General features: G+C 36.2%; 2 protein-coding genes and 1 long non-coding RNA gene across 4 annotated transcripts in view; 2 read left to right on the top strand and 1 right to left on the bottom strand.

Moving 5' to 3' along the window:
- The window catches only part of aqp9b (aquaporin 9b), a 13,389-nt gene extending 9,352 nt beyond the window's left edge, over positions 1–4,037 (top strand). Inside the window, exon 6 of the mRNA XM_014027612.1 lies at positions 2,638–4,037. Coding sequence (XP_013883066.1) covers positions 2,638–2,797 — 160 coding nt within the window. The 3' untranslated portion in view covers positions 2,798–4,037. The remainder of the gene's footprint in view (positions 1–2,637) is intronic.
- A 2,890-nt stretch (positions 4,038–6,927) lies between these two features.
- lipca (lipase, hepatic a) overlaps positions 6,928–12,643 on the top strand; it is a 9,955-nt gene continuing 4,239 nt past the window's right edge. Inside the window, exons 1-6 of the mRNA XM_014027579.1 lie at positions 6,928–7,134; positions 8,721–8,905; positions 9,153–9,332; positions 9,457–9,574; positions 10,728–10,961; positions 11,938–12,180. Coding sequence (XP_013883033.1) covers positions 7,053–7,134; positions 8,721–8,905; positions 9,153–9,332; positions 9,457–9,574; positions 10,728–10,961; positions 11,938–12,180 — 1,042 coding nt within the window. The 5' untranslated portion in view covers positions 6,928–7,052. The remainder of the gene's footprint in view (positions 7,135–8,720; positions 8,906–9,152; positions 9,333–9,456; positions 9,575–10,727; positions 10,962–11,937; positions 12,181–12,643) is intronic.
- The window catches only part of LOC106531678 (uncharacterized), a 6,636-nt gene continuing 2,526 nt past the window's right edge, over positions 8,534–12,643 (bottom strand). The window contains exons 2-3 of one of the 2 annotated variants that reach the window (XR_001311976.1): positions 8,851–8,930; positions 8,534–8,749 (exon numbers count right to left, since the gene is read on the bottom strand). This is a non-coding gene — a long non-coding RNA (uncharacterized LOC106531678). Of the gene's footprint in view, positions 8,750–8,850; positions 9,145–12,643 lie in introns of those variants that run through there. The other variant, XR_001311975.1, reaches the window with a different exon arrangement.

Below are 12,643 nucleotides of genomic sequence, written 5' to 3'. Positions count from 1 at the left end.
GTTGAGCTTCTGAGGGTTTCATCTCATACCTCAAGTTACTGTTTCTATCAAGAAACTTATTAAAAAGATGCCAACAATTAAAAATAGCTGTGGACATATATATGTTTAGCAGAGGTGTATAAAGTACTTGAAATGAATAACTATGTAGGGTAACTGCGATGGGTGTGCTGATATAAGTAAAAAATACCTTAACAGTAAAAGACTTTGGCAAAAATGAATTTCATGGATAAGAAAAGTATTTAAGCAAAAATCATATATCATATAAGTTCCAATTAAAAAAATACTTAAAAATACGTAAAATTACAAATCCTCAAAAAATTACGTAAGTACTGTAACAAAGTAAATGTACTAAGCTACAACAAGTCCATAATATCACAGTTTAATAGAAATAAAAGCAATTAAGTTACAGAACACACTGATAAAAACAGCAGATATTTACATCTGAATGTTGCAAACAGAAAACTGAATAAGTTGCCTCCTTTTTTTTTGCTGTCACTTTGGACTTTGATTAAAGCGCAAACAAAGCTGCTTCATAGAAGCTGATGAGCTCAGCAGACTTTGTTTACCCTCTTCCCAAAGGATGTTAAAGGAAACAATTTCAAAAGCATGGGAACAAAATGGAGCTCCTCTCAGCAGGCTTTTATAAGTCTGTAGTTGTCTTTGAAATGTTAAAGTATGGGGTCACAGTTCTATGACCTGAACAGAAACTCTTTTTTTTTTCTCAAGCTTGGTTTCACTGGATTGATCCTCCCCCTTTTAATATTTGGTGTTTAATGGTTTAATTCCTGTAGAAACAAAGTGGTGTGATCCATGGAAAGCTGGAACACCTTCCTCTGGTCACCCTCCCACCCCCACCTCGCCGGCCTCTTTGTTTTGATTGCTGGTAAATAACATGCTGTTTGTGCCTTTGCCCTCTGCACCCGTCATCCTTGACCCTGCGGCGGACCAATCTTTTTAACCCCTGAACCTGAAAGCGTTTGTGCGTGTCGGTGTCTAAAGGCATTCAGAGAAAGGTTGTTATGGTTGTCAAAGTAAGAACAAAACGCTGCTTGGACAATAATGATGCCTTTGGAATGTGAGGACCTGAGTTAAAGGGGTGCAGAATACATTATTAGAAGGCATCATTACTGATGTAGTTTGAACAGAAGACAWTATGAAGTTGCTGGAGGACACATAAAAAGTGGGTAAAGGCTGTTTTCAGTTATCACTGATTGAAAACACGTAATGTGTTCACACAATCCGGTTCATATTACCAAATAAATGTCAAATCTGGAACAATCTTGCTACATTCGCTATAAACATGACATTAGTTTCCGGCATGTAGACACAACACCTCTGTGACTTAGAGCTCGTCTGTCTGCTGCTCTGATCATCTTAGCACCAAAGATTTAGGTCTCTAATCCAGACGCTTCCCTTCCTCCAGTCTGTTTCCTGAGAGATGCACATGACCCGCTCTGCTCCTCGTTTCCCTTCAGCTCCATTAAAGGCCTGTTTAGACACGCTGATCTGCAACTCTCTATAATCTCCCCCGCGCTCAGTAAATGAACCTAAATGATCGAAAGSAGGAACGTGGACATATGTCCAACAAACAGAACTCCTAATGGGACTTAACTGTAATCTGGGTTAAGAATGTAACTTGCTTCAGGTAACATAGGTGGGCATCAAGCATGGAGCGTAAACACACAYTGTACGTAATCTGTTCTGTTGCAGTTTAATTCTGTATTTGTTGTAAAATTAGAGCATTCACAAAGACAAAAGGACAGATTTTRAAGACTCTGGTCAACWGTGAAGCAACARAAACTTGCATAAATCTWTGATGCATTTTAGGTAGGGCCGGCACCAAGCTAATATGGTGCCAAAGGCAAGATTTCAGGTGCCCCCTGTGCAATTTTCCAAATGTTGCTGCCAATTTACATACACAACAAATTAAATAATTTTGTCTTTGATATTATCTTGTTGTCTTTATAAAACAGGTTGTCTAATTCAAACAATTAGCAATATATTTAATCTGTAACAGAATACCAGAAGTCCATCTCATATCTGCCAACATTTGCTGACAGCAACAACATCTGTTCATGTTAACAAGCAGCTGTGGAGTGAAGCAGTTCTAGGGGGCCTCCAGGTGTATAATCCCCCAGAAAATTTAGTAAAAGATTTACTCTGAACTCTCCATTTTCCAGTTGTTTGAAGAGCATTTTACTAAATTCTTGGGATTAATAAAACAACATAAAGTCAGTATTTTATGAAAGTAGAACACGAAAAATCTGACTTTAATTTGAATTTTATCGAAGATCATAWCTGAAACTTTCAGGCTGAGAAACCCACGTACCTTCATAAACTTGAGTAACCAGTGATTATTCTACAGACTTAATCAGCTGATGAAAAATGATAAAATAGTTATTTATCATTTGTGGTTCCCCTTGGATAAACAGCACAGTTAGCATTTGCYTATGCTGTCTATGCTATGGGCCTGATTTTAGGGCAAAATCAGTTTTTCTTATCATTGCTACCTTTTTTTTATTTACCCACATCCTGAAAAGACTTGAGATGTGAGAAGTGCATGAGATAATATGTAAATGTAGATTGGATTGACTCGTGACTGTAGTTTAAAAACATAATTCCACATACTGTCTGCAGAGCCGGGGGCTGCTGGTGGTGGATCCCTGTGGCAGGACCCATGGTGGGTGGAGCGGTTGGAGCAGTAGTTTACTTTGTCTTCATTGATCTGCACCAACATGAACCTGAGAGACGGGCGGACAATGTCCAGGACAAATATGAAGTTATTGCACTCAGTTAAAGTTTGAARAATGGATGTTAAAGCACAGATCTACACAACAGTGATCTATTTATAGGCAGCAGGCTTAATGAGTCTCAGACTTGAATTATTAGTTGGGTTTAAAAAAATGCATAACATTTTATTTTACAGTGGCTATGCAACATTTTAAACGGTCTCCTTATTGGGAGAGTCTTCGATTATTAGAATAGTTTACATTTACAGTATTTTTCATAGTCTGACAAAACAGAACTTTATTAGATGAAGTGTGTATACACAGTATAGTAATTAATATATYGGTTTTTAGTTTTTGCAACCAAGTTTTGTAACATTTTTTTCAACTTTTTCATGCTTGTAAAATAATGTATGACTGATTGCTTTATAGTTCTTTAATTCTTTTTGTTTTTATACCACATATTTAGATATACCAGCCTTAAAAAGCAGTATTCATTATAATTTTTGACTTTTACACTAAAGTTTCAAAGTTGTTTGATATAAACTTCACTTTTAAATCTGTGTCTTAGACGTTCTTATTTCAGATATCTTACTAATAAAAAGCCATAAGAGATATTACTTTGGTCAACTGGCTGGAGGAGAAAAAGACTTTTGCAAATACATTGTGTTTTAACTGAGTCAAGACTAACAAGCTTCACGTTGAAAACATGAGCTGAATGAGGTCAGACTTGATAAATGCCATATCAGTGCAACGTCACAAATTAAACAATAAGAAAATTGTCAATCCTGCTTGAAAGTGTGAAGTAAAATACATCTGTCACATGAAGGTGTCTATTAAAAAGTATTATTGTTGTGTTATTTCTTGCCGTTTTACAGCAGCACAGAGGTTAATTAATGCACAGGACAACTGTTTGGCCACATGCCAATCACAATAAAATGTTCTTTTTTGTGAAACAGAAAAATGTGGTTTGCTGTGAGATTTGATATTGATTGTTATCTTTTAGGTCTTTTTTCACCAAATCCAAATGTGTTTTAGTGTTCTGCAGTTTACTTTGTATTAATTTCTTAATTTTCCATCTAAAACAACATTTTTCACTGTTTGCTGTGTATATGAAGTAACTTTTGTTTTAAATGAGGTATGAGTGTTGTGGTAATGTTATTCTAAAAAGCATCTAAGGTGTGTAATTATGTAAGATGAAACAATATTTTGTGAAACACAGGTGTGTGACGTGTTACTGAATGGTCTTGTACAAAACATCAACTTATGTCTGAGCTGTGTGCAAATAAAAAATATAATTCTCCAAGTGAAGTGATTAACATTYGACCTTTTTTGAATCAATATTTAAAAACTCATCATGACACCTCCATGGTTTTCTGCACTTATTTACCATTGTTAACAAATACACATTTTTCCATTCAGCTTGAAGATACGTTTGAACTGTTTAGTTTCTAACACTGGGCATAACCAAATTCCAATTAAAACTTGAAATAAATTCTTAATAGTTGTTTGAAGCTGGGAGAATTCATTCCTGTCCCACGTTCTAAACTGGACTGAAACTGGTTCTAATAACAAGTACGTGTTCACAAAGATAATCATCTTTTCAATAAAATGTACCAGTAACTAAAATAACAAATACAACTAGGTCAATAGAGAAAACTTACATAAGTTCATGGAGAATAGATGAAGAGTTTATGGTTCAGAGGGTCTTCAGAGGATCCTCTCGTTGACTCTACATTTATAATGCATCACAACAAGCTACTGTACACAACACTGTTTCTGTCTTTCCTCACTGTTTTTTTTTTTTTACAGGCGGTGTTATGTATTTTCCAAGCACATGGTTTAATCATATACCACAATCAAGTAACTATGTTTCATATACCACAATCAAGTAACTATGTTACCTTCATTTGTTATGAAAATTAATTTATCAAAAATAAATGTCTTTGCATCATAGCCGATCTAAACATCTTGAAATTGGCCTCTGCCTCTTTAAGAGCTTCCAACCATTTCTGACACTCCCACTTCAGCACGTCTTCACAACAATGCTTTGAAAAAGGTTGTGCTCTGTAGGGCGAGACTTCAGCTGCAGATTGAGCTGCAGGGAGGAGCTTTGTACAAATAGGCGGTGCTTTGTACCAGCAAATTYAGACTACTCCAAACAGCCACCTCAGGAGATTCAAGGATTCAAACATGCATGAATGAGTCAAAGCAACACYCTGAGTATGTGTTTGATAACAGAATGACATTATAACATTAAATAAAGCTCACAAAAGTTGATTTTTTTGCACAATTCTTATTTGTGTTTAAGTTAACTTCACTTTTTTGTTGTTGCATGAAAGTCAACTGCTTTATCCACATACACACACACGCACACACACACACACACACACACGCTTGTGCACTGTACAGTATGTCCACATCATTTGGAAAAGCACACAGGGTCATGAGGTTTGAAGTCTAGTGCTGCTCAAAGGCACTTCTGTCAAAGATAGTCAGACTGTGATTTAACTCTTTGCTGTTGGGAGGAAAGATAAATTATTACTGATCATATTTACAGCAGAGATGTTTGTTCATCTATGTAATGTAGCCAAAAACAGGAGCATGTTTGTTGAAGCCTGAACCATCCAAACTGTTTGCCCATGATGTAATTAAAACACAAACTGATCTGAACTGAGGTTTGGCAGAAATACACCTAAAATAAAAAACACAAATAAATAAAAATCTGATCATGCTTCATGAGCCTTCATAATATTTACAATGTTGTCACCTGATGAATGTTGTTACCTTTATACAGTGGATATATGACTGAGATACATGAGAGAATGAGAATAAACTGTTCAGATCCAACCACTGAACTATTTAACACACTTTAAAATTAATTAAATTCCAGCACAGTTCTCCTAAATCACTAAAAGTACTAATAGGGGAACTAATTTCCTGATTAGTGCTTTAGGGCTTTTGCTAAATTTTAAATGCATTAGTGGATTAGCTCTTGCTAAATTTATAGGCAACATTTAGAATCGCTAACTGAGGTCTATAAATGTTTTTAATCAGCATTATTGTTAACAGCTAAGGATGAAAGCTGTCACACATTTTTTCATATGTGTGTCACTTATCCACCAGGTGACAATACACTGACAACGTATGAACTCAGATACAGCTGTGGAATGTCAGTGATAACTCTTAAGAGAGCATGGCAACATGTGACTCATGTTGTCCTTTGAAGAATGTGCATGGCTTGACTGGGTTATTTTAGTGCTTTAGAATTAGCTTTTGCTAAATTTTTCAGTGCGTTAGTGCACTAGGGGACCTAAATATTTGAGTTAGTGTTTTAGGGTTAGTGGAACTTATTTTTTAGAATAGTTCTGCCCACCACTGTTACATTTTGCACTAAGAATAACGTAATAGTTTGATTTTACAACAAAATATATTATGTATAGGTACATTATTATTTTGGAGTCAGAAGACAGAAAAGCAGACATATGTCTCTGGTTAATGTAAGAGTCTCTATGACCACTGTGTGACCATTAACCCTGTTTGTGTACTGATCGTACTCCCACCCTTGTCCTCAGTCAAACTGAGCTTTGAAATCAGTCCAGGGAAAAGGTGATGCTGTTATATCACCTGGAAATGTTCAAATCTCTCAATTACACTAAAAAAATGTCATCAGTCATGAAAGTTACTGTCGATTTGTTGATTTGATTTAACTCTTTCTGACATAAATATCTGAACCAACAAGAGAGCAGAGATATTTTAAAACAACTCAAAATTCTGGATGATTTTCCCCCCTCAATTCAGGTAAACAGCAGTGTTAACTCACTTCTTGGCCAGTTTCAGGGTTTATGTTTGAGTGTTAACTGGGTACACAGAGTACTACAGTTTTACTGCTCAATCATGTGTCGCAACRAAGTTGGAAATGAATCTTTTGTCATTTTGAACACCCATGAAGTATTTTAGTTCTTCRGGTAGTTCTGTTTAAAAATAGGAACCTTTCATGTATCCAGGTGGTCCTGGTCAGAGTTTGTTTAAGGACTCCAACCTTCCAGCCACTATCAGCACATTGGACCACATCCCCTTCATGCTCATACCTCTGCTCTTTCACAATATGGTCAGTCACCATGACCCGGCCCCCAGCCAATCAGGTAAGGACTGGAACCACCTGATCCATAAAACCATGACTTGTAGTGTCGCCTTTCTATCTGTTCAGGATGACACAATGATCAGATTTGAAACCTCAGGCAGGAAATGAGGCTTTTTTGACAGAGCTTCTGCGTTTCCCCTACGTAAAGAGCTGGTTTGAGGGATTTATCAAAGTGTGACGTCATGTCTGTGCTCAGAATCTTGTGCTGTCTGCTCATAATTTATCACCTCAGCAACGGGAAGAAAATCAGAGGAAGCAGATCAGGTGAGTATCAAATGAATGTTGAAATGTCTTACAAGCATTTTTTTKGCACTGGTTTAACTTCATGAATAGCACAAAAAGTAAGCAAATTTGTTTTTGGTAGATTATTTCTTTGTTGTAACATCGTTGAAAAGTTTGTTAAWTTCTCTTTTAAATGATGCCACATTTGTAAGGAACATGCATTTGTGGGATGAGCAGTAGAGCTGAGTGTGTGGGTTGTGCACATGAAACATTTGCCAAATCTTCTCTGCCAAACAGCTTATTCTGTTGTTGCTATTGACTCCTGTTTTGAACTTCTGGTACCTCCAGGTACTGCCAATCAGGTGCCAACCATAGGATTTATTGCCAAGAAGCATTGATACAACAAAGAAATAATCTACCAAACACRAATTTACTTACTTTTTGTGCTAAGTTCAGATAAGTGATTCCTAGACAAGTGGAAAGACAGAATAATAGTTAATATTTTGGATGTATTTGTATATTTTTTCCACAGTGCTTTCCAAAGCGTRCAATGAATTTAGTATTAAAGGTAGATGAACAACAAACATCTTACTTGTTTCAGATAACTTTTTGAATGACCTCACATTAAAGAAACCATTTAATTCTGATCAAATTAACAATCTGAAGGCCAGATCACTGTTGCTCTAACTTCAGTCAAAAATATTTCTAATAAACAGTTTATATTTTATAAAACTTTACAACTTTGCATTAAACAGTTATTCCAGCAGGAATAATTCAATAATCCTGCAGTAAGTGACCCAGGCTGCATTAGGAGTGCTATAGCTAGCTGCAACTGCCACCAACCAGCAACTGCTTTTGCAAAAAAAAAAAAAAACTGTTATGATATTTTTGATATTTGCAGCAATCCACATGGTCTTGATCCCACTCAGATTAACATTTAGTTCATGAGTCAAATTTAAACTATTCAGTCAAAGTGAGGTTGTTTATCCTCAACAGGTTAGATACCAATGATTCATAACGTTCAACAGATCTGAACAATCACTTGGACAATGTTAATATAATGTATAAAGTTTAGCACAAACATGCTGACTGGGGTGAAAAATGTTCCCCTGCTCAATCTGTGCTTAATAAAAAACCACAAAGAGAACGTTGGCATCTAATGTTAGACCATTAACACAGTTTCTCTTGTTGTGTTTGATTTACACAAATATCTTCACAGAGCAAAACACACAAACACTTCTCATTTCACTGAAGCCAAAATGTAGCAATCAATGTCAGCATTTTGTTGTACAACAAAGGTTTGAAGAATTAATCATAAATTTATGTTGCAGTGAAAACAAAAACAAAGAGAATTTCACCCAATTTAGGTATTCTTGTTCTTTTAATAAAAAAAACTTCACATCAGAAATTAGATTAAAACTGTTTTAGGCTACAGTCTAGGTATGAAAAGGAGCAGAAAAAGACTCTGTTTACCATCAGCCTTTCATGTTTTTGCATTAAGGCTTCCACTGATCCAGAGAGGAAACTTGTAATTATTCACCCCAAAGTAAACATTTCCAGTTACCAGTTTGTGAGGAGAAAACTCAAGAAGAGCAAACAGATAACCCTGCTGCTGTTTGATTTCTGAGATGTGTGGGAGCCGGCAGAGAGGGCCGTCCTGCGGGTGAAAGAGCCACATGTCAGCAGGTCAGTCTTCAGGCTGTTTTTGGGAGGTGAGGACACCTGCACGCTGGACCTTCTGCAGCTGCAAACGCTCACCTCCTGCGGCTTCAACAGCAGTAATCCCCTCATCATCATCACTCATGGGTGGTCGGTAAGGTCAACTTCTTTACGCCTCGCTGAACACAGAACAGAACACAACCTCAGCAAAGGAAACATGTTAGCTTAATGATGGWGGTAAAAATGAAAACTATTTTGATCAAATACAGTTTTTTTTCTCACATTGTTACTCATGTGACTCTCAGAAACAGATTTTTTCTTTAACTGAACTGAATGAACACTAAGACGTTCAAACAAGTTGTGTTTTGAAAGACACTTTTTCAACTTTCCTTGTTTTTCAGGTGGATGGTATGATGGAGAGCTGGGTGTTCAGGATGGCCACTTTGCTAAAAGCAAACGCTGTAAACGTTAACGTGGTGATCACCGACTGGATGTCTCTGGCTTGTCAGCATTATCCTTTAGCTGTAAAGAGCACCCGCACTGTGGGGAAGGATATAGCTCACCTGCTGCAAAAACTTCAGGTCACACAGTTTATTTCTTAAGAAAAAAAAACGTAATTTTTAACCTCAAATTAAACTTTATTCTTGTTATAAACTCTAACCCCGTTGCATGCATTTAAGTGTTTTATTTGTTATAAATCTGTAGGAAAAGTACCAGTATTCAGCTAGAAAGGCTCATCTGATTGGCTACAGCCTGGGAGCTCATATATCTGGATTTGCTGGCAGTTTTCTGTCTGGTTCAGAGAAGATCGGAAGAATTACTGGTGAGTTTTCTTTAATCATTGCTCAAGGGTAATTATAGTGACCAAAAATAAACATAGAATCTTATTTGCCAAAAAATATAAATAAAAAATATAAATATATTTTGAATCACTAAATATTTAATATTTCAATGAAAGCAGTAAAACTGGTGGAACACGACACAACTGACTAAGAAGAATGAAAGAGATTTAAAAAGCATCAGCAAAAAGGTTTTCAAAAATAACAAATTATTAATAATATTGCTTACTGTAAAATACTTTTTAAAATTTTGTTTAGCTGTTCATGATGCATGGAACCTAAAATTGGCCAAATGATTGCTGAAATTTGCTGCAGAATCCAAACTGTGAAAACAAAAGTTTCAAGGGGCAGAGATTYGCTGAAAAATGCAGAAATATGCAGACAAAAAATGAAAAGATACATAGCTGAAAGGGGGTAAAAAAAAGCTGAAGAGAGATGAAAGAAAGTGAAAAGGAAAAAAGAGAAAAGTTTAAAGTAGGCGCACAAGATGTTGAAGTTAGAGGAATTGCAGAGAAACTCAAAACGATAGCAGATCAGCAAAAAAAGTAACAGAAGGAAGCTGAAATTAGTACAAAAAAAAAAAACAGAACCAGAACAAAATTTAAAAGGTSTAGTAAAGATGTATGAACTTTAAGAGAGTTTTAAGAATGTGAAAAAAAATGGCCAAAATAACGCTAAATATCCCTTAATGTATAAACTGCTGAAATACCAACAGTCAGAACGTCCTGAAGGAGCTGGACATATTGATTTATAAACTGTTGAAAAAGCACAAAAAATGTACAGAAGAAAAAAAAAGATCTTAAAGCTGGAAAAGCATTCAGACCGTTATTGACACAACATGCTGTGGTCCAGATGACTTTTGTTTCTGTGAAGATTTTGGTTATTTTAGCAGGAAATTCATGCATCCTTCATACAAAATAATAAAACGTGCAGAAAAGGTTCTGAACTGATCAGTAGTTACATATCAGTGAACAAACATGTCACGAGTCCAAAACACTCACAGTGAAGTAAAAAGGAGTTTCCCCTGCTTCAGCAATCATTACCTTCTTTTTGTTTTGAATATTTGCAAATCATTTTGTGTTTTTTTGCGTGTTTCTGTCTGAAACAACGTGCTGTATTTATATTTTGCATTTCCAGGCCTGGATCCAGCAGGGCCTCTGTTTGAAGGGATGTCTCCCACAGACAGACTTTCTCCTGACGATGCCGAGTTTGTGGACGCCATCCACACCTTCACCCATGAACGTTTGGGCCTCAGCGTTGGCATCAAGCAAGCCGTGGCACATTACGACTTTTACCCCAACGGAGGAGACTTTCAGCCTGGGTGTAACCTGCAGAACATCTACGAGCACATCAGCGAGTACGGGATCTCTGGTATGATAAGAACACTCCACAACGATAATYAGTAATACTAAATATTGTTAGCAATTTTCAAGAAGAGATGCCGCTGCAAGCTCAGCATATTTTTATGGAAAAAACCCTGAATTTTTAGATGTCTGTAAAAGCAGACAAAAACAAAATGTTAAGATAATAATAATAATTCTGTTTTTGTTTTTGGACTTTAATGAATACGCCTACTAGAAGAATTTAATTTATTAAGTTCTCATAACTCGTGAACAGATTTAAACAATAATAAAAATAAGGAAAATGAAGATCTGACTTGCTGAGATTGAAATGATTGGTTTGTTTTTTTACCCAACAATTTCTTCTGGTTCTCCTAAAAGGCTACAAATTTGCAAACTCTTTCACAAAGTGTAAAAAGTAATTTCATACCACTTCAAATCATTTTTGAATCAAAATAATAAGCTTTTTTAGGTAAACAGTATAATTCTGAAACAAACCTCTAAGATCTTTAGACTGATGAGTTTTTTTAATAGTTTGACAGTTTCTATGACCTCATGGTGTTATTTACAACCCAGTGAAAAAAATAAATATTGCGTTCAGATTTGCTGGTTAGCTTGTTTGTGTTCTTTATCACAACATTTTTATTTTCCTAATTCATCTTGCCAAATCAGAAACACTGCTTTAGATGCTTCATCTTGACAGTTTCTCATTCTGACTTTATGCTGATGCATTTAATTGCCTCCAGTCCCACAAAAGTGGCTCGGGGGAACTGATGGTGCCTCTTAATCAAACACAGATCTGCGTAATATGACAGGGACATCCACATTAAAGCAGCTGTCATCCTCAGGAGTTAATTGGCAACATGTGCTTATAGAGCTGAGCTGCCTTCAGGCTACATGAGAGTCCACTCAGAGCAGTGATGTGAGGATGTGACAGGAAAACAGGCAGATGGATGTAAGAGTCTGACTCATCAAAAAAAACGTCTCACGTTTCCATCTTCATGCAGGCTTCGAACAGACAGTGAAATGTTCCCACGAGCGCTCCGTCCATCTGTTCATGGACTCTCTGCTGAACAAAGACAAGCAGAGCACGGCCTACTTGTGCAGCAACAACAACGCTTTTGGCAGGGGGGTCTGCCTGGACTGCAGGAGGAACCGCTGCAACACTCTGGGTTACAACATCAAGAAGGTTCGCACGGCCAAAAGCAAGAAGCTCTACCTGAACACACGATCCCGCATGCCTTTCAAACGTACGTACCTGTCCTGCCTACACATTAGTACCCAAAGTTTCTATAAAACATTTGTTTCATGTTCAACACACAGAAACAAATACTGAAATAAATTAAGCTTTTTTTCTTAATCCAAGTTTATATCACTAAAAATCCAATACAAAAAATGAAATGTGTGTTAACAGAATTATTTTATGATTGAATCATTTCAGACATGTCAAATTCATTGTATAGAACAAGTCTGTGTATCTATACATATCCACATACACACATATTTTGAACATATAGGACCCTTTTAAAATAAATTTGTATCAGTAAATGAAACTATTATTAGTGAATCTACACAAATAAACCTGTAAAATAAAATATACACTAAATGTGCAGACACCTATGTACATACAGCGGGTAAAATAAGTATTGAACACGTCACCATTTTTCTCAGTAAATATATTACTAGAGGTGCTAATGACATGAAATTTTCACC

This window comes from Austrofundulus limnaeus, unplaced genomic scaffold (genome assembly GCF_001266775.1).
Source record: "Austrofundulus limnaeus strain Quisiro unplaced genomic scaffold, Austrofundulus_limnaeus-1.0 Scaffold5, whole genome shotgun sequence".
NCBI lineage: Eukaryota > Metazoa > Chordata > Actinopteri > Cyprinodontiformes > Rivulidae > Austrofundulus > Austrofundulus limnaeus.
The sequence above is the reverse complement of the archived record's forward strand: the minus strand, read 5'-3'. Positions and strand labels throughout refer to the sequence as shown.